This window comes from Nyctibius grandis, chromosome 3, assembly GCF_013368605.1.
Source record: "Nyctibius grandis isolate bNycGra1 chromosome 3, bNycGra1.pri, whole genome shotgun sequence".
In the NCBI taxonomy this organism is placed as follows: Eukaryota; Metazoa; Chordata; class Aves; order Nyctibiiformes; family Nyctibiidae; genus Nyctibius; species Nyctibius grandis.
Window position 1 is genome coordinate 911,911 of NC_090660.1, and position 19,805 is coordinate 931,715.

The window sequence follows — 19,805 nt, forward strand, 5'->3', positions numbered from 1 at the left end:
GAAAAGGACAACTTGCTGTACACTGCTGGCAGGCTTGCTAAACACTACCTTCCTGCGAAAACTGGTCTAGTTGACATTCCTCTTTCTGGTATGGATGGGTTAAATACAAAGAAGATTTTCACTGTATGACTGAGGAACATGCATTTAAGGAGAAGGGTGAAAGGCCACAGGAAGCTGGGAACTGCCTGGGGTGGGTGAAAAGAGTGCAGTATCTAGCTTTGTAATGTCAGCATGGCCATGACATCTAAGAGCAAAGTCCAAGGCTTGAACCGATAGCAAAGGATGCCCACTCTTTTCAGAAGTGTGCAGATTATCTCTGATAAGAAATCCGCTCCCCAGGGTATGGGTAGGGCTCCGGACAGACAAGTCAAAGGACGTTCTTCCACATAATTCAGTTTCAGCCAGACAACTTGCAAACAAACCTGCCAAAGTCCCAGAGAGGTGGGCAGGACCACATTTACTGACCACAACCTGCAGCACTAAATGAACTGTAAGAAGAGCTCCCCTAAAGGAAAAAGGCAACAATAAACAAGATGTCGTAAAAGCTCTGGAGCCACGAATAAACCTCCCTCCCTCTGAGACCATCCACTGCAAATAGCTGAGATATTTCTATGCCAATTACAGGTCAGATATTCTATCTGATTCGAACATAGCTTCCTTTTATCACCTTCTCACTTCACTGATATCTTTTCACCTTTCACAGCCTTTCTTCATTTCCTACCATCCATAAGCCTGTTCCTTAGATTTAAAATTTTAGAGAATATGATATAGAGAATAAAATTACTGTAGTAACATGCATAGTATGTTGAAGTATGTAATATGCTGACACACATAAATACTGAAGTATATTATATGCTGAAAAGCAATTAAGGAGTAGTGTGAATGCTACATTTATTATTGCTTTATCACTTCGACACTTTATCTATTTCTTTATAAGGCAATTTTGTCAACTCAGGATGTGGTTTGAAAAATCCAGATATATCCTTTCTGGTCTCTGCATCAGTTTCAGTACTGGACTTAGAAACACAGCAAGCACTTTCCTTGATAACAAATGAGCCAAAACAGACTGCATTTGTCTGCTTAAAACAAGCAACATATATGATAGTAAGATGGAAAAGGGAAAAGTAATCTTAAAATTCAGTGACAGATTTGAGTAGCTGGAAACATTTTAATCTTGGTTTTACTATTGACTTGTGTTTACATCTGTGGTCAAACAACTTGATTTCATCTCAGTGCTTTGGCTTTGCTCTTTCCCGTAGGTAAATGGAACATTTGAGGGTGCATATAAGATCAACTGGCATAAATTTTGCGGAACATAAATTTCATAACCATTGACTTTATTCTTTCTTACTTACAGAAACCCAATCTACATGTGAACTGCTGGACCCCAAGCAATCTGAATTTGACTGCTTGCTCTTGTGCTGAATATTGCTGTATGACCTTGATCAAAGAGTACTCCCTGTGCCTCACGTAGAGCAGGGACAGCAATAACTCCTGCTCTACTACTGCCGGTCAGGTGGAGTGGAGCTCTACGACACCTGCTGCGTACAAGATCAGGGTCATTGGAATTCCTTATTGCCTCAAATTTTCTGGGTGAAGGGCTTGTCCCTACTCCAGTCTGTTACTATGCTGTTGTGAGTAGGCAAAAGTGCATTAAAACTCTCAGAGCAATCTGTTCACTGGGGCTTTGGAGGGAAATGTGTGCTGGTTTTGTCCCTGATGCGTTTATTCTGTGCACGAACAAGGAGTCCAGGAATATCAGTCACGTGTCTTCTGAAAAAATCATGTAATCTTCTCTTCTTTTAAAACAATACGAAAAGACATTCACACATATCACGCTAACCTTTCTGCTCCCACAGCTGAACCACTGTAATCCACACTGCGTACCACAGTATCACCCTCACAGAAACGTAAAACCAATCACTGTAAACTATCATATCCCTAAGAAAGCAAGCCCTGGATTTCTATTAGCAGCAATGCAAGAGGCCCTCAAAAGATTATGCTAAAATGGTCTAGAAAATCTCTTTAACGATCACATATCCGCTCGCATCTAGTGCCAAAAGCTGTGTTTGGCACATGCTGTGTTTTTAATCTCTTCATATACTGCCTCTAGGAGCAAAAAAAGAAAAACAAACTAACTAAAAACTCCCATCAACGAACAGCTCAAGGGAGAATGAAAAAGTGATCCTATCTTCTTCAAGATAATCTGTTCTTTGTGAGCTTTGTATTTCACATTTCACTTAACTCTGGCTGTCAGTCTTTACTTAGAAGAAATCCAAAGTGCAATCCAAACGTGGCTTTTATAAAGTCTTCAGATGAGTATGTATAAAGCCAAAAGCATATTTTTTTTAAAATATTGTTGTTTTCTTTCAGATTACTATCCAGAAGCATTGCTACACCTGAGCACACTTGATCTATATTTAAAAACACAGCCAATCAGCCGCTACAAAATGAAGATCATCCAAAATCGCCTTCCTTCCCATCCCTCCAACACCTTTCCATGGTACCACAAGATCAGCAGGACAACACAATCACAACCTACCGCTTCCCTGACAGCAGGACCTCCACCCCACTGTGATGATGCCCGTCGTCCCGCACTCCTTAACCAGAGCCAGCCCGCACCCTGTGCTGAAGGCTAACCCAGTACCCCAGGATCAGCAGGTGGGAAGGGCACTGCGTAGTGAAGAGGGTCTCTGATGTGAAAACTCTCCCCAAAAGCCTCTGTTATTCCCCCAACGGGATACAGATCGTGATCTCCCTGGAGCCTTGCCTGGACCGTGGCTCCTGCTGCAGCGTGCTGGCAGAGACAGTGTTGTGCAGGGAAGTCCGTGGCTACTCAGGACCTGATGGATCAGAGACATTTTACATTCTGTTTGCTAGCCCACAAACAGGGTATCTATCCCAGCACACAGATCAATGACAGTGTGTGCGCCTTTGCACACCTCCGTGAGCCCTGACAACTTCTCTTTGATTTCCTTTACAGTCCTGTGGTGGGTTAACCTTGGCTGGCAGCCAGGCACCCCCCTAGCCGCTCTCTCACTGTCCCTCCTCAACAGGACAGGGGAGAAAATAAGATGAAAAAGCTTGTGGGTCGAGACAAGGACAGGGAGATCATTAATTACCAATTATCATCACAGGCAAAACAGACTCGACTTGGGGAAAATTAATTTAATTTACTGGCAATTAAAAATCAAGTTAGAAGACAAAACTAAAACCACCTTTTCACCACCCCTCTTTTTTCCTAGGCCCAGCTTCACTCCTCCATTCCTGACTCAGCTCTATCTCCCTCGAGCGGTGCAGGGGAATGGGGGGCTGTGGTCAGTCCATACCAGCTCCTCTACCTCTCCTTCCTTCTCATGTTGTTCCCCTGATACAGCGCGGGGTCCTCTCCGTGGGGTACAGTGGAGAAACTTCAGGAACAAACTGCTCCAATGTGGGTCCCTCACATGCTGTAGCTCCTGCGTGGGCTCCTCTCCAGGGGCCGTGCCTTCCTTCAGGGCACTTCCACCTGCTGTAGCACTGGGATATCTGCTGCGCCACGGTCCTCCATGGGCTGCGGGGTGGGTACCGGCCCCAGCGCGGGCTCTGCGCGGGCCGCAGCTCCCTCACGCGCTCCCTCAGGAGCTCCCCGGGCCCAGCGCGGGCTCTGCACACGCCGCAGCTCCTCACGCGCTCCCCTGGGCCCAGCGCGGGCTCTGCACACGCCGCAGCTCCCTCACGCGCTCCCCGGGCCCAGCGCGGGCTCTGCACACGGCGCAGCTCCCTCACGCGCTCCCTCAGGAGCTCCCCCGGGCCCAGCGCGGGCTCTGCACAGGGCGCAGCTCCCTCAGGAGCTCCCTCGGCTCCGGCGGCGGCACTCCGGAGGAATCTCTGCGGGGGGCGGCCAGAGTCCCTCTCCCCGTCCTCCCGCTCTCCCTCGGGGCTCGCAGGGCTGTTTCTCACTCTTTTCCCCTCACCGCTCACGGCCGGGCCGAGTTTTGCCCTTTCTCAGCCGCGCTTTCCCCGGGGCTGCCCGGCCTCTCCTCACAGAGGCCGCGGGCGCAGCAGAGCCCGCCAGCACCTGGGCACATAAACCTGATACAAGTTCCTACTGCAGCCTAACTAATAACCCTTGTCACTTAACTCCTCGTTATTTCTGCATCTCTAGAAGGCCGAGACCAACCTGCAATGTGCCTGCCGCAGCCGCCCTTCTCTCTCCACCACACAGTTCCCTTCCCTTTCCTGTCGTGTGGTTTGGTTTCAGCTCCTGCCCAGGTACACCATTCCAGGACCCTTAGAAAGCCTACAGAGGATGCTAAGCAAACCTGTGGTATTTGGAGGCAGTGGGGTAGTTTTTCTATAGAGAGGGATCCTTACGTGAAACTCTCTGCCAGCAGCCCGCAGGTGCTTAGACCTGGATGAACGGAGAAAGCCGACTTCAACGCTACGAGAGGTGAGATCTTTTCCTGTGGCTTCCTGAACCAGATGTGTCTTTTCTTTAAAACTAATCTTCTGCCTGTTTTTATTTCCATTCTGTCATGTTAAATTTAGGTATCAAATTTTAAGGAAAGGATCACAGATTTTAAGGGAAAACATTCCGTACAAAATACAGAAAAGGAAATAAAAAAAAAAATCTCCATTAAAGGGTGATGCTATTTTTTTTCACTTCATCCGAGTAAGAGTTAATGGCACAGGCACTTTCTCTGCATCCCTTAACATTTAACAATGAAGTCTGTATAAAAGACGCCACAAATAATGCAGAGCTGTAGGGCATCCTCGCTCTCCTGCAGCAGCATCGCGGGGGAGATAATGGCGAAAGAGGCTTTTGTGCCTAACTAGGACGAGACGTTAGTGCTGCTATTTAAAAAGTTTAAACTTGGGTTCACACAGGTCTAAAGATCTCCCAATCGGTCCCAACAGAACTGTAATATTTTCAGCTGGTCTGAACATTAATCTTCATGATGAACAAGGGGATAATAGCCTGTCCTATTATACTCAAGGGGCAGATATAAGACCTGAAACTAAAGATGGAATTTTTTTCCCGTGTCTCTCAGGCCCTATTCTGCAAATAGTTCCTCTTTTGAGTGATTTCACTGAATACTTGGGCAGTACAGAATTATTATTTTTTTTTCCCCCGGGAGTGCAGATTCGCAGAAAGAAGTCTTGAATTTATACATTTGTTTCTAAGAGGTTGGAGATATTCTTATATTGAAGGAAGTAGGTTAAGATCTTGGATGCCAATTTTCGTTTTCAGAGTAGGTTCAGTATTTATAGCAGGTAAGCTAAACATAGCCTGCACAATGTCAGCTTACACCCATTATAGAATCTATTTTTCTACACTGTCCTCTAGATCATATAAATTCAGCCATGCACTTAAAAAGAAATGAAGCATGATTTTTAAACTGGAGGCGCTTGTGAAGCTGTAAACATTTTATGCTCACATTTAATTTGCACAAAATACTGAGCTTTAATTGTTCAGTGCTTAGTTGTTTAAAAGGGAAGCTCAATAGTTTCTTTACACAAGTTGAAGAGACTATCCCCCAAGTCTCCTCCTGAGCAGTGACAAAGCCAAATTAAAAGGTAGCTAATTAAAAAAAGAAACTAGCAAAGCCTGGTTGCCAGTGCGGCTCTGCTGTGAAGACCCTTCAATCCCTACCCGTGTTGAGCTTGTGCTACTGCCTTTTTTAGAGTGGGAATACTGTAGGAGCCTTTCAAGTACTACCAGGCTGCCTCATTTTCACAGTATTTGTGAAGAATTAAATCACTGTAAACCCCTCCACTCCTTCTTGAACACTGCTGGTGTCAGCCGAGAGGTCCAGAGTTAAGTCAGCGAAAGTCAAAGTGTGATATGTATCCTGCCGGAAATCATTAGCCTAAAGATATGGACTCTATGTAAACTATAAGTTAGTACTAGGTCAGCCTGTTCCTCCAAGATGACAGAAGTGATTTAATAAGGAACTCTTTATGAAGGGGTGTCTGCAAAGAGGAACTCCTAACCAGGAACTGCTGTCCTTGAAGGCCAGAACATCCTGGAATATACTTTGTTAATCCTGTTTCCTATGCAGTACTTGGAAGGATTGTGTAACCAGATATGTAAATTACTAACCCATCTAGGAAAGGGGTGGAAACATAGGGAGGTTCTAACCAAGATTTGAAAGTATAAAATGTGTGACCATTTTTGAAGAGCTTTGCTGCAAGACCACCTAGCACCTGATCTTGTGTAACATCAGCAATAAAGTCGTATCTCAGCTCTGTGTGTTATAGGCTTACTGCGCACCGGGTATTGAGCCCTGATTGTAGGATAACAAAAGGACTGCAGAAGACAGTGAGGCCTCAAGACTACAGTTATGAAATTGTTCTCTCTAAAGCCACTGTTTCTACACTCATGGATGTAGAAAACTGCTAAACATTTTTATGAAACTCTCTCACCAGTAGCCAAAACCCTGTCATTTATTCTTGACAAGCATCTCAATTTAGGAGGACGAAATCATATTTGAGATGTAAACAATGCCCTGACTATTATAATCTGCAGTTAAAATATGCTGTGCCAGCACAATTGTCTTAATATGCTTAATTCTAAACTCACATCCTATTAACTAAACAGAATTTCATAAAAATACTCATAACTTACGGGAGATTTCACACCACCACAGTATTCACGTGTCAAGCAGAAAAAAAATAAACCAAGTTATTTATGAAAAATCCAGGCAACAAACTGATCTCTCAGTCCTTGAACCACAGAGAAATTCCTGACGTCAAAACCTATGGCTGTTCAAGATTTCCTGCTACAACACCTACCTCCAAGACCCTGTCAATGCAAGTACAACACTCTTTTGAGAATAGTAGTATGTCAGTGTAGCCTGACCACTTTCCCAGCATGGAGACAGCCACATCAGCAACTATCAGGAAACTCGTGCTCCTATAAAGCAGAAGGGGCTGGAGGGGTGAGGAGAATCACCCCTCCTATCAAAAATAGCTATAAACAGGACAAAATTGGTGGTTATAACCCTGTAGTAACCTCACATTTTCTGTTTCAAATATATTTAGCCTTTGACTAAGTTGAGAGAACAGTAGCTGGCTTCCTCATTAGCTTCCCCAGTCTTGTTAATGAGCATATCCTCGATCCCTCCCATCCCCTGAACTGCCTAAATAAACGGTATTTGTCCCCCTTGTTCTTCCCCTCCCCAATGCTTGATATGGGGTTTATCTTTTTTAAACAAACAAACAAAAATCAATGCATTCTCGAGAAATCCCACTCTGCTTCTGCCTTTTTTCTTTACATTAAATTCATAGACCAAATACAAGCCCCAGTAGAGTACACAAAGATGACATAAGAAAATTTCTCAGTGTGTGATGCACTGTGTGCTTGCAGACACCCACTTTGCATGAAATCATTCTAACACAAAGATATTCAGTGTGTCTTGATGGCCACAGCTGTAGTGGAACAGGTAGGCATGCTTCCTTCGCATGAAATCAGGGTGTTTCTCTTTGGGAACTGGCAAGTTCTGGTATCTTGTATTGCAAGAAATGTACTTTGCCATACCTTTACAATGGGAAGCCTTAAAATAACTCAACAGTAGGAAAGATGGGTTAGATACTGCATTGCTGGAAGGTGGATTTGGACATTAGAGTCAAAAGAGTCAGCACTCAAGGATATGTCTGCACACCGTATAGGAGGGGTTTACTTCTGTTGAAAGGTATTACAAAATTCTGCATTTTTGAAGTGGGAATTAATAGGAAATACTCTAGATCCATTTGTTTCTTTCTGGCAGGAAAGGTTTATGGAGAGGATTACTATTAATAACTTACGAAAATCTTTTGATACAGCACTTGGCAGTATAGAAACCTTTTCATTACATGTATTTAACTTCCCCTAAAATATATCTCATCTGCATTTTCTATTCTCCTCCTGTGAGGCATTAAGAAGAAAAAATCAACAGTGCCACCAAAACTGAACAGGTTCATTCTTAGCCCTGCCTCCTATATGGAATTTGGAGACAGAGCCCCAAACTTCAGGGTCCCTGTAAGAGCTTCACACTCCAGCTCTGGTATCTTCCAGACCACCTCTCCCTCTTTTTACGGTATTGAGTTACCTCCCTGTTCCCAAACCCTGGTAATGGCCTGTCCTCATTCCCAGGCTTTCTTTTAGAAGCCATTCCCACTACTGTCCTGGGTCCCCAAAAGTTTTCAGAAATGAAAACAAGTAGTGATCCAGTATGAAATTACCAACTGTAACGTGAGCAGCAAAATTACAATTCAGTCAACAAAAATGTCATCAGGAATAACCTCAACTGACAGACAAAACCAAAGCTAAGCCCAACAGCCCAGTACTTGCAATAATTACATCCTTTCTACATGGGACTGTTCTTCATGTAAAAAACTATTATCTTTTAAAGTATTTTTTGATTTTTGTTTTAGAGTATATTCTGTTTTCCTTCAGGGTCTTTTTCTTCGTGTAAAGACAAACCAGAGTGCTTAATAAGCTGTTTGAACACTGCACAGCTAAAGGTGGTAAATGCACATCACTTCATTGTCTTCTCTTTAGCACTTTATAAACACAGGAGTTCACTAATATTATGTTTAGTTTAGCTTCCCTCAACAGAAAGTGGACTGATTTGACACTTTCTTTAGAAGGGCAAAGACAAGAATGCTTGCAGTCACTTAAAAGAAGTAATATCCTAGACAGATTGAACCTTTAAAGTGTAATTTTAAAATGGAAATGTTAGTATAGTAGCCCTTTATTGCAAAGGGATTTTAGGAAGAGTTGGTCTGGATTTTTTCACTTTTTCATATTGACACTGAAGCTTTTATCCATTTAAATACACTAACATTAAACCACTAAAAGGCATGTAGGTTTCATTAAAATTCATTTTTTGTATCTTCAGCTCATATAACCAAATGAGCTGCTTTAACTTTTCTTAAGCAGAAAAGATAATAAAGTTAAATGAAAAGTCCCAGAGCTTAGTTTTAAGACTAAATGGAATTTTGGATGAAACAGTTAAAGCAGAGTTTGTAACTCTGAGATAAAGATAATAGCTTAAGCCCATCTTTACATTATGAAGGTTCTTCTTGGAGCTGCATAATTGATACACACACTTTCACTTCTCACTGGCGTGAGCTGCTATGAGCTGCCTGTGAGTCAGACTTGGGACACTGTTATGGAAAGAGCACTTGATAAAGACTGGGAATTGGAGAATCATCCCCAATTGTACCACTAGCATGCCAGGAGACTGTGGGCAAGTTGGTTCTGTACTTCTGCTTTCCTATCTGCAAATCGAAGGTAATAATGTTCACTTTTAATGCAAGATCTGTTGATCTCTAAATAAGAGACATTATAAGCATGCACATCATTTTGCCAGTTCAGTTAGTTTCTTGAAATAGATTGTGTTACACGAGACAAATTAAGAACAGAAAGTAGTACCAGACAGAAATTACTGTAATTAAGTTTACTTGAAGGTCTTGTAATGAGGAAAGGAAAGTACTCACATAACCACAGAATGTATAAAATAATGATTAAAGCAGTAAAGCAACACGTGCACACCTAAGTGTTCAACAGACCATAAACAACGTAAAAGAAACACATGGCAGATAAAAAGACAGAGTTATTAAGACATTAAAAAGCATCACATAGGGCCAGGAAGGTATACTGCCAGAAAATTTGTGCATTTGTATACTTGCATGTGCATATGTGTGCATGCATACTCACAGTCATGCAGAAAGAGGAATATCTAACAGCCTTTAGGTTGGAAAGAAACTTCAGGAGTCACGTTCTGTTGGTGGTACCTCACTGCTTCACCCATCCAATACAACGCAATTCACAAATGAATTATGGAGGTGGAGAGGGAAAATTAAGACTGATTCTAGCTTGCACATATAAAGGGTACTGCTTGTTCTAACATTCACTGCAGTATGTAATTATAAATACATATAATTAGGTGACTTAGATATCACAAAATGACCCCAATGTGTCTTTCTGCATGACTTGGCTATGCAACCAAAACATGCAATGTAAACCAGAAATGAATGACCCTGAGGATTCAGAAACTATTCGAAGAGTTTTTATTTGAGACGTAAGGAAAAAGAAGTTAGGAATTTGGCTAATTATTCTAGAAGACACAAATACTGCTGTTTATATCGAACAAGGAGTTCAAGAACTAAGAAGGTGTTTTTTCCTCCAGATCTATGTCTTAGTTGGCTGTCAACTCCAATTGCGTCTTTCCTTGTGGTAAAGGCATTTCTAGGGCCTCTTCTCAAACTGAATTCTCCAACAACCAGTAACTCCAAACTAACCTTGCAGCCTTCTCTCCAGTGGGGGCACTGAGCGTCTCTCTCACCTTCACTCCCATTTGAATGACCTCTCAGAAAGCGGTTCGACATGATTATCTTTCAGTACTCTATTCCTCTGTTCAAAAGTTATTTGTTCAAAAGCTGTTTGGGAGAGCAGGAAGGAAGGGAAGGAGGAGGATGGAGGTACAGAGACATGGGAAGTAAATTACACAAACTTAATTCCTTTGGAACAAAATATTGCCCCCATCCGTTCATGCGAGCTCAAAAACCTCCTTGACATAGAACTTCCATAGAGGTGACTGACAGATCAGAGTAGAAATGTTATCCGTTCAGCATAGCAGATAAATGATAACTTATTCTCTAACCAATGGAGGAACATCTGTTTCAAACTCCTCAGCTCCTCACAGCTGAATTTCATCCAGTGAGACTATGTCACAGGATTGTGGTCCGTGGTATACACTGAATGTAATTAATTTCCTGGCTTAACATATTGCTACCCAGAAAGAGCAGCAAACACAGCATGACTGCGGTATCAATTTTTTTTTAAGATACTAAACAAATACTTCCCTTGTTTAGTAACTTCAACTATAAATCCTGGGCAAACAGAGCTGTAGTGTCTCTTTGTCATATTCCTCTTTGACAAGTGCTCTGGATAAGTCAGACAGAGAAGGGTGAAAATCAAAGCTGGAGATATACACATTTTTCCTGGAACCAGGAAGATATATTCCACCTAGTTAATTCTCTCAGCTAAAAGAAAAGCTTCTATATTTCTTCCAGGAGGAAAAAACCCCACATTGTGACATGCAAGTTTGTACTTCAGCCCAAAAATGCAAATGCAGATGAAAAACCCCTTCTCTATCCACTTCCAGTCTCCAGACCCTGGACCTTCCTTTCTTCTCAGCTGTGGTCACTTCCCAGGTGACCACAGAGTTCAATGGCAGCTTTCTTCTCTGAAGAAATTTGCATTCTCCTCAAAGATTTTTAGATCAATGGCTTGAACAGTCTGTTTGCTTACCACTTGACATTTTTTTTATGCCAGCATGTTACCCGTAAAGACACCTAAATTAAGTGCAAATGTAGGTATTTAAAAAGGCTAGAGTTTCAGAGGAGTCAAGTGGCTGCATCCATAAACTGAGGCCAGTATATGTTTCAAGTGCTTACAATGTCTGTGTTATTGGGGGACCAGGCATCAAGCTAAGCATTGCATTATCAGCACATCCAGAAGAACCACCAACCCTCCTACTAACAAATTAGACCTAATGCTTCTGAACAAAGGGCAAATTGGAACCCAAACTAGTAATTTATACAGTTCTCATACAGTTTTGGGTTCCATTTGCTTAAGTTTCACATATTATTTGCCTAAGTCGAACCAACGACTTCTTGAAACTCCTCATGTCAGAAAATGCAGAAGACCAAAAATAGAAATGTGTGCTTTAGCTAGTGTGCATGATAGCATCTTCTTATGTTTTACAGAGCAGACACTGCAAGCATGAAGCAGCTGGGATTTAATGAACATGGTGCTTAGTTTTAGAAAACATATCTGTGTTACTTCTTGCACCTCTGAACAACTCAGAAGTATTTAAAGCACATCTTATATGTAACAGCATGAAAATACAACTGAACCGAAACCTTAGGTTTAGTGCATTGGCATGAACTCTACACAATTACTGCAATTACACTCTGGCATGTACTTGACAAAATATCATCAAGGATTACACTGCAGTATCCTTTAGCCAACTTAACAGGGCTTTACCTAGGAGAGTGATCAAAGAATTCAAAGTTTTACAAATAGGCTACTTATTGTTGAAACACATCTGTTGCTGTCATGTTCCCATTGCTCTTATTTTAACCACACATTGATTATTCATTGTAAAGCCTCTTGTGACAGCTTAAAAAAAAATCCCTCTATAGCAATAGCTGGGATTTGATAAAGAACCGAATCCAGGAGACACTCAAGTTCTCCTTCATTCAAAGGGTAATTCTGTTAAGAGGGAAGTACCTTACTTGCCAAAGTCAAAACAAATCCTAGATGTAGGTGGCTCATCTGTTCCAATGGCACTCGTTACCATTCGTGTCCTAGATAGCAAGGCACCCCTCTGTGCTCTTGTGATGATAAATTACAGGGGGAAAAATAAACTATCATATAAAGAGTTTCCAGGCTCACAGCCAGACAGATAAGAGAAGGGTATGGAGAAACCCTCCTGTCTCTGTCTACACTGATGGGGAAAAAAACATGATGAACCACAGTATGTATTGAGGGCAGCAAGAGGAGACGCAATTGCAGATGGGCATAGTGTGACAGCATTCTGAAATGTCTCATGGACATGTATTTCCTTTAGAAGATCAAGACATTTCAAAATAGCTTAAACAAAAACTGCTTGGTTATTTAGCAGCGCGGAGTGAGGAGAGAAGAAAGAGGGAGTGGTTTTGGCATTTCCATCTCCTGTTGCTTTGTTGGAGCACAGTGATCTCACCTGTCAGGCAACTTCCCTCTCCCGCTACAATGAGAATGGCAAAAGAGAAGGTTTACACGTCTCCTTCCACCTTGTGCTGTTGTTTTCATTTTCTTACATGACTCTTGCCCTCACTGTTGGTAAGAGGATGCAGCAACTGTTCCCTCTCAGCTCCTTTCACCCGTAGGTACAGAGCGGAAGAGAGAGCTCAACCCTTAGGAACGACTGCTCCACGGGGAGGAAAGGGCAGCAACCCCAAGAGAACATCTGCCATCGACTCATCATGTTGGAAATTCCTAAGGAATTTTAACTTCGCATCTCGGAGAGATGAAACAAACGGTCCTCCGAAACCCAACTGTGGAAGGGGAGGGGTAACACTGCCTCCTTCGCCTTTCCAGTGAAACGAGCAGCTGACAACTCCATATGGCTCCTTTTAAGTTTAGTGCACTACCTGCTCTGCAAAGGTTCCCTTTGATTCCAGGGGAACCTTTTGCAGAAGGAGGTATTGCTTACCATATGTAATGTTGGGAGGGTAAGATTCCCCCTCTCATCTCACCTTTGGGAGGGGAGGGGAGAGGAAGGAGAGGAACATCAAAGCTCAGTGTGCCAAGACTTGAAAATATATTTATATGCTGAAGTGGGACTCTTGCTTTGAACACCAGCCACAACAGCTCCTCTGCACTTTGGGTAGTTCATTAACAGAAATCAATACAACCCGCCTTTTAAGAAAGCCAACGCCTGTTCGTTGACACACTGTGTAATTCCTTTTAGCAGAAGCATCAATGCTTACAAGGGGTGCAGTAAATTATGGCAAAACTGCAGAATGGCAAGGCTACAGAAAATACTGTTTCATTTCAGTGCAAACTTAAAACATAAACCCAAATACACTGAGAGAAAGAGGCATTACTAAGAACCAGACACAAAGGATGTGTTGGCTTTACCTGGAGGCCCTTCTTCTCTATCTTTTTCTGGAGTATCTGAAGGCACTTGGTGAAATCTGTGAGGTCCTGGTCCATGGTCTCAATTAACTCACATCCCTAGTGAAGAAGCAGCAAAACAGAGAGAGAGAAAAAAATATCAGTCATCTTTCAATTTCGAGAACTAACGCTGTCTTTGGTGAAATTAATTGCAGTCTACAACTCTTGAAGTCTCTGCATGAAGATGCAGAAATAAGTAAAAGACTGTAACCCTTACAGAGCCCAAGGACCCAGCTGAAGTAGATCCCAGCTGAACAAATTGTTATGAGGCAGCAGTTCGACAGGCATAGGAGTATGTATTTAAAACCCACCGAGTGCATTTGTGAGTTTGGATAAGGTTGTTCTGCGATGCTTTGCGGGCGGACAAGTTCTGGTGTAGTGAGCCCTGGGTGATCAGTAACTTCTAGGATCAGGTTTCAGGAAAATGACTGTCCTCTCTGGTGCTACACTTATACTTTTCTGCTACATGTACTCAAATATTTATAAATGTAAGCATATAAAAGTGTTCAAGCTTCCCGGAACCAGCGCAGTTGTAGTAGTTAATTTGCAGTGATACACCAACAACTTCCTTGCAGTGGGGTAATATGGATGGGACCACGTTGAAGTGGAGAAGAGCAGGAATTCAGATTTCTTAGTTGAGAGCTAAAGCAAGCCCCAAGCCTCTGATAAAAAGCTGAGTAAGGAAAAGTGGAGTATATCTGCCACATAAAGTCACTATTCAAAGAGGTTTCAAGGATACAAAATACCCAATACAGCATCATAAATTAAAATAAGAACCATACACGCTGGATTTAGAGGTTTCCTCTCCTACCACTTCAAGGTCCCCTTAAAAGCCTCCTATCTTTGTCTTTATCTGACAGATTTTATGTTTCTGCTATACACAATAACAACTGATAAGAGAAAAGCATTCAGACTCCAGAATCTTTGTATGTGTGCCCGTGTGTATAAAGTACATTATTTTGTCACATCAGAAAAACCCCAAAATGTTAAAGTTACCTTAGTGGTAAGAATAAAGGTACAGAAGACAGAATTTCCCAGATGAGTGCACGGATGGATTTAGTGGATTGCGTGCAACAAAATAACAAGCCTCCAATAAGAAGACATACACTATCACTGAAATGCTTCCCCGCACAGCCAGAATACACATAAAACCAAACAAAACCATCACGCAGTAAGGGATTTGGATGGAGTGGAAGAGATAAGGGAGGAGATAATGGCATGCTTTTTATTATACCTCTTCTCCTCCCTCCTCAAAAACTTCTGAAAGGAAACCTGGCCAAAAGCAGTAGCCTTTCTCCTACCTGATATTGCTCTAAATAACTTTTCAAGTAGTAATAACATTGTAGAGCTGCAACAGCACATGTAAGCAAAGACCTCCCTGGCAGACGCGATGCTGCTGCCGCCATGAAGAGGCTAGGGAAAACGCAGCTGGAGCTTGGACTCAGTGCTAAGCACCAAAAAATCTGAAGAGCTGCCATGTCTCCATTCTTCACCAGGAAAGGCTGAAACATAAAATTGGCAGGGGGAGAAGGGATGCAAGCCATCTGGAGCCTGTAATGAACCTGTGAGTGTGCAGCACCAGCCAGAGACACGCCGGGAGCCCAAGAAAGATATAGGGATGTTCAGGCCCACCCAGAAAGCTCACAGTTGGATCTGAAAACTACTGAAGGGAATTTGTTAATCAAAGCCACTCTAAGTGAAAAGATGTCTCATTCACTAAGAACGGGGTGCTCTCAGACAGCCTCGTTATCAGCATTGATAGCAGCAAGACAGACCAAGCTGTGAGAAGCTGTGGACAGAACCTCCCCAGTCTTTCACAATCAGCCTTTGAACAGCACGAGAACGCGACAGATGAAGACTAAATCAATGGCAGGGACAGCTACTGCTGAGCATGGGAGAAGAGACAGGACCTGAGCTACCAGCTCTTAAATTAGCAGTAGAGAAGGAAGGTCTTTTATTTTTTGCCAGGGCGATTCCTTGGCTTCACAGTGCTGGCAGAATTAAGTGGTTTACAGGTACCAATTTATAAATAAAAGATGTAACCCCCACTCTCCCCCAGCACTTTGAAATACTCCTTCCTGCAGTGACTAACAACCCTGATCTCCTCCTTCGCCAGTCAGGTTTTGGCAGCTGCAGGTAGGCTGCAATTCTGCTTTCCACCCAGGGAAGACCAAATTGTCTGTTGTTTTTTTTAAGTGATCTACAACAGCTTAAATTATTTTATTATTTATTATTTTATGCTTTCTACTATTAAACACATTTCACTTGAGGTTAGTTCTTGCCTAGCGTCTCAGGATGTTTTTTGATAAGAAAAATATTTCAGAGCAACTCCAAGGTACTGCCAAGGCAAGATAACATCAGCATGGTGGCTGGAGAGCACCGCAGGTCATTTACCAGGTCTCATTCTCTTTCCACATCAAGCAGATAACCAGTTCTGGGATTGCCAGAGATTTTAGATCTGTTCCTTTTGCCACAACGGCAAAGAGATTAGCGTGGTCAGACCATACTGGGGAAGTGGACAGGCAGCAGCACTTGCATCTTCCTGCATCCTTTTTACAGCCTCGCTGGAATTAATGTCTGTGCAGTTCATGTTCGCTGATGGTAAGAGAGTTTTAGATAAATCTGTTGCTCCTGACATATCAAATCCCATATTTTATACCACAGAATTGGATGACAATTCAAATGCAGTTCTTGTCAACCTCCACCGTATTATTCCCAAGTGACAAAAATCTTTAGGACAGAGCTTTTGGACGCAACCAGGGTTTAATGAAAGGACAGTATAACAACTGCAAGAGAGGCAATAACGCTTGTGGTTTTATAGATACCTGCTCAACTTAATAACATTAACCTTTGGTGAGAAAGTTAAAAAGCCAAACAAATTTAACATTAGGAAAGGTTAGAAAAATCAATACCACACAGCAGGAAAGAAAACAATAGATTGCATCTGTTGACGGTATAACTTTGCTGAATGATAGGATGAGGCACAAAGAATTAGGCTTTGGCTGTTCTGTCTTATTATAGCAGTTATGGGAGGCACATTGCTAAAGAAGGAGTGTGCCAGACACACATAATAGGATTATTGAACCCTATATTTCAGACAGACACTGAGATCAGACAGGCACTGAAATGTCAATCTGAACACCTCAACATTTCTCCCATTTTTAGAAATATTATGCATCACAGCATGCTGTCTGTTTGAAGAAAGCAGTGTGTCGGTGTCCATTCCCCCATGTCCTTATTAATCTCTTATTAAAAGAAAGTCATGTTTGTTCTGTCTCTAATCTTTCTGAACACAAGAATATAATTAGGACAGAATACATAAAATATCCTAATTTGTACTCTATCTTGAAGACCCTCCTACGGCAAGCCATGCGAGTCTATCTTTTGGAGCCTGTGCCTGGCTATGCTCAGAGTGCACCAGTGATGTCCAGTTCAGCCTTTTAACAATTCCTGCCTGTCGTGCTGAGGCTCAGTTGGGAGGTATCAATCTCAACACAGATGCACTTATGTACAGTGTTAATGGCAGACACAGGAAAACCATATATGCTCAAGTTAAAAGAAAAGAAGGGAAACAGCTTATAGAGCCTCTCAGAACCACAGCAGAGACAAATAAAGTTTAAGGAAACTATATAAATTAAATGTATTTCTAAACAGTCTCCTTGCCCTAGACGTCAGCTGCCCTCTCACCTGCCCAAACCACCTGTTCTACCACCTTGTCTATGATAGGAGGGTGGTGGTGTGAGACCAGAGCATTCAGTCAGTATCAGAAAGAGGAAAAAAAACCAACTAGTTTGGGGAACATTCCTTGCAGAGATGGCAGTCACACAGGCAGTGGTCGCCTTCATTGTTGGCCCAGTGTTTCACAGCTGATTCAAAACAACTCCCCCAGAACGGAAACCAAGTCTAGCATGGGATAATGACTAGAATGTCACACGGGGTTTGTGAAAACATTTAAAGAGACAGCATTAGAGAAAGAGAGAGAACAAGAACATCTAGCTTGAGCTGCTGATAGACATAAAAGCCGCACAGATTTCCTACAGTCCGTAAGTTACTGGAGACTGATGTAGTAAGATGGCACCAAAAAACACAGAGCTGGTTTATCTCTATGAATTACAAACCACCAAGAAATTATTGAATTGAATCCTTGTGCACTTTGGTAGTAGGACGCACGTATGGAAGGCAAAGCAGTTAAGTTCACTGATTTCTTTCGGGAGTTTCGAATACTGTTGGACAACAAGTAGTGAACAACTTTTTTGATCAGCCTAATTGTATGAATTGCCTTTTGATTTTTGTGGCAGAGAACAAAACAAATATGTGTAATTGGTGAAAATACATAATTAAGTGAAATGCATTTTCTTCCAGTTTTTGGACTCAAATTTGGCTGACTGCTTGGCGTCAGCACAAAGCTAACACTGTACAGATTGCCTGGCCCTCAATTCTGGGGTGGATGGTGTTTTGACTCATCCAATTGCACATTAAGTGGTGCTGCCATTCAGATGAAATAAAAGAATTTATTAATCAAGTTGAAGCACAGGCCCTGGAAACCAGACAACTGAAATGCACACGCAAGTGAAAGCCCCAGTACTGAAAAACTAAGAATGTTCGGTTTTGACCATCACTTCTAACACCACTTGATTTATTAAACCAGTACTGTCTGGTGGCATGAAACAAAGCCAGTAAATATATGTAAACATATGCACACCTCCACAAACCAAAAGCTACATGAACTTGTCAAATTTGACAAGCGTTTAAAAAAAAAAAAGAGCTCTGTAGTTGAAACTTAGACTGCAGCAGCTGCAGCCTCTCCTCCCTTTCCCTATTTCTATTTTGATACGGTCTTTTTCAAAGTAAATAAAATGTTTCCTGGTTTTGTTTTTAATGAGGCAGCATGTGGCTGCTGGTGGAGGATAGCTTTTTTATACCATACATTTGAAGTTGAGATAGCAGCAACAAAAGAGTTGTTCTGCATCAATTAGGTTGCCCCCTTTCAACAGAAAAGTCTATTGTTCAGGAAATCATGGCAATTACTTAAAATGAACAAAATACCAGTCTGTTTAGTTGGTATTTGATCAATACCAAAGAAAGCCAACATGCCTTCTTTGCCACCTATAACAAAAGCAGAAAACCAAAGGTTTCTCAATCTAAGAAACCAAACCCAAGCAAAAAACCCTCACAAATTTAAAGAAAAAGCAACAAACACAACAAAAACCAAACAGCACAGCTAACAGTCCATTTGCTGGATAAATTCTCGATATTTATCTGTCCTGGAGCAAATTCTTCTGATTTATTAAGTTTGGTGAATGAAAGCAAACACCTTAAATACTCACCCACAGGTCAGAAAGTGCAATAAAACATACATCATTGCAACACCTTTATCAGAAGACCATGAACGTTTTTTAAAACTTTTAAAACCAAGTGGAAAGGTAAGAGTGCTGCGTGAGAAAACCAAGGTAGAAAGATCTGCCAGGAGCTGCACTCTCATATATACAACCCATACCTCTCCATACCTATTTCTGGCATTTAAACACTATATTTGTGCATCCCTGTGCAACCCAGACATGTTGTTTCTCCAATCTGATTATGAAAACTGAGCACAGCGCAGCAGTGACAGCCACCTGCTATTTGTGGAGCTTCTCTGAAATGTCCCTTATGTGCCCTTCCTTGTCTGAAAAACAAAGGCTCAGAGAGAGGAGTTCTAATTGATGGTCAGGCTCCCTCTGTAATCAGCACTGTGAAAAGCTTTTGTCTACCAAGCTGATGAGGCCCTTTGCATCCCAACCTATTGATAGGACTGACTACGGTACCTTGCTTTTCTTGGCAAGTAATAGGCATTGCTGCTCTGTGTGCATTTATGTACGAAGATATGAGGTAGCTTGTGTAAGGGAAATCAGAGTGCTGGAATAGCACCAACCCCTGAAGGGAAGCACGTGCCACTGCTTGTAGACAGCATAAGCCACTACACAGTTGTGTCAGTGAGTCCTTTTTGTTGACTTGGATGCATTTGGAACCAAGACTAAGAACTGTAACGTTTCTAAACTGCTGTAACTACACTTAAAACACATATTAAAGCTGAAATTCTGTTTGGCACTCGCACCAATGACAATGCAAA

General features: G+C 42.1%; 1 protein-coding gene across 2 annotated transcripts in view; it reads right to left on the reverse strand.

Annotated features, from left to right (window-relative positions):
* Positions 1–19,805, reverse strand: part of TPK1 (thiamin pyrophosphokinase 1) — a 260,228-nt gene that overhangs the window by 93,429 nt on the left and 146,994 nt on the right. For both annotated transcript variants that reach the window (XM_068396455.1, XM_068396456.1), the window contains one exon: positions 13,661–13,756. In XM_068396455.1, coding sequence (XP_068252556.1) covers positions 13,661–13,756 — 96 coding nt within the window. The remainder of the gene's footprint in view (positions 1–13,660; positions 13,757–19,805) is intronic.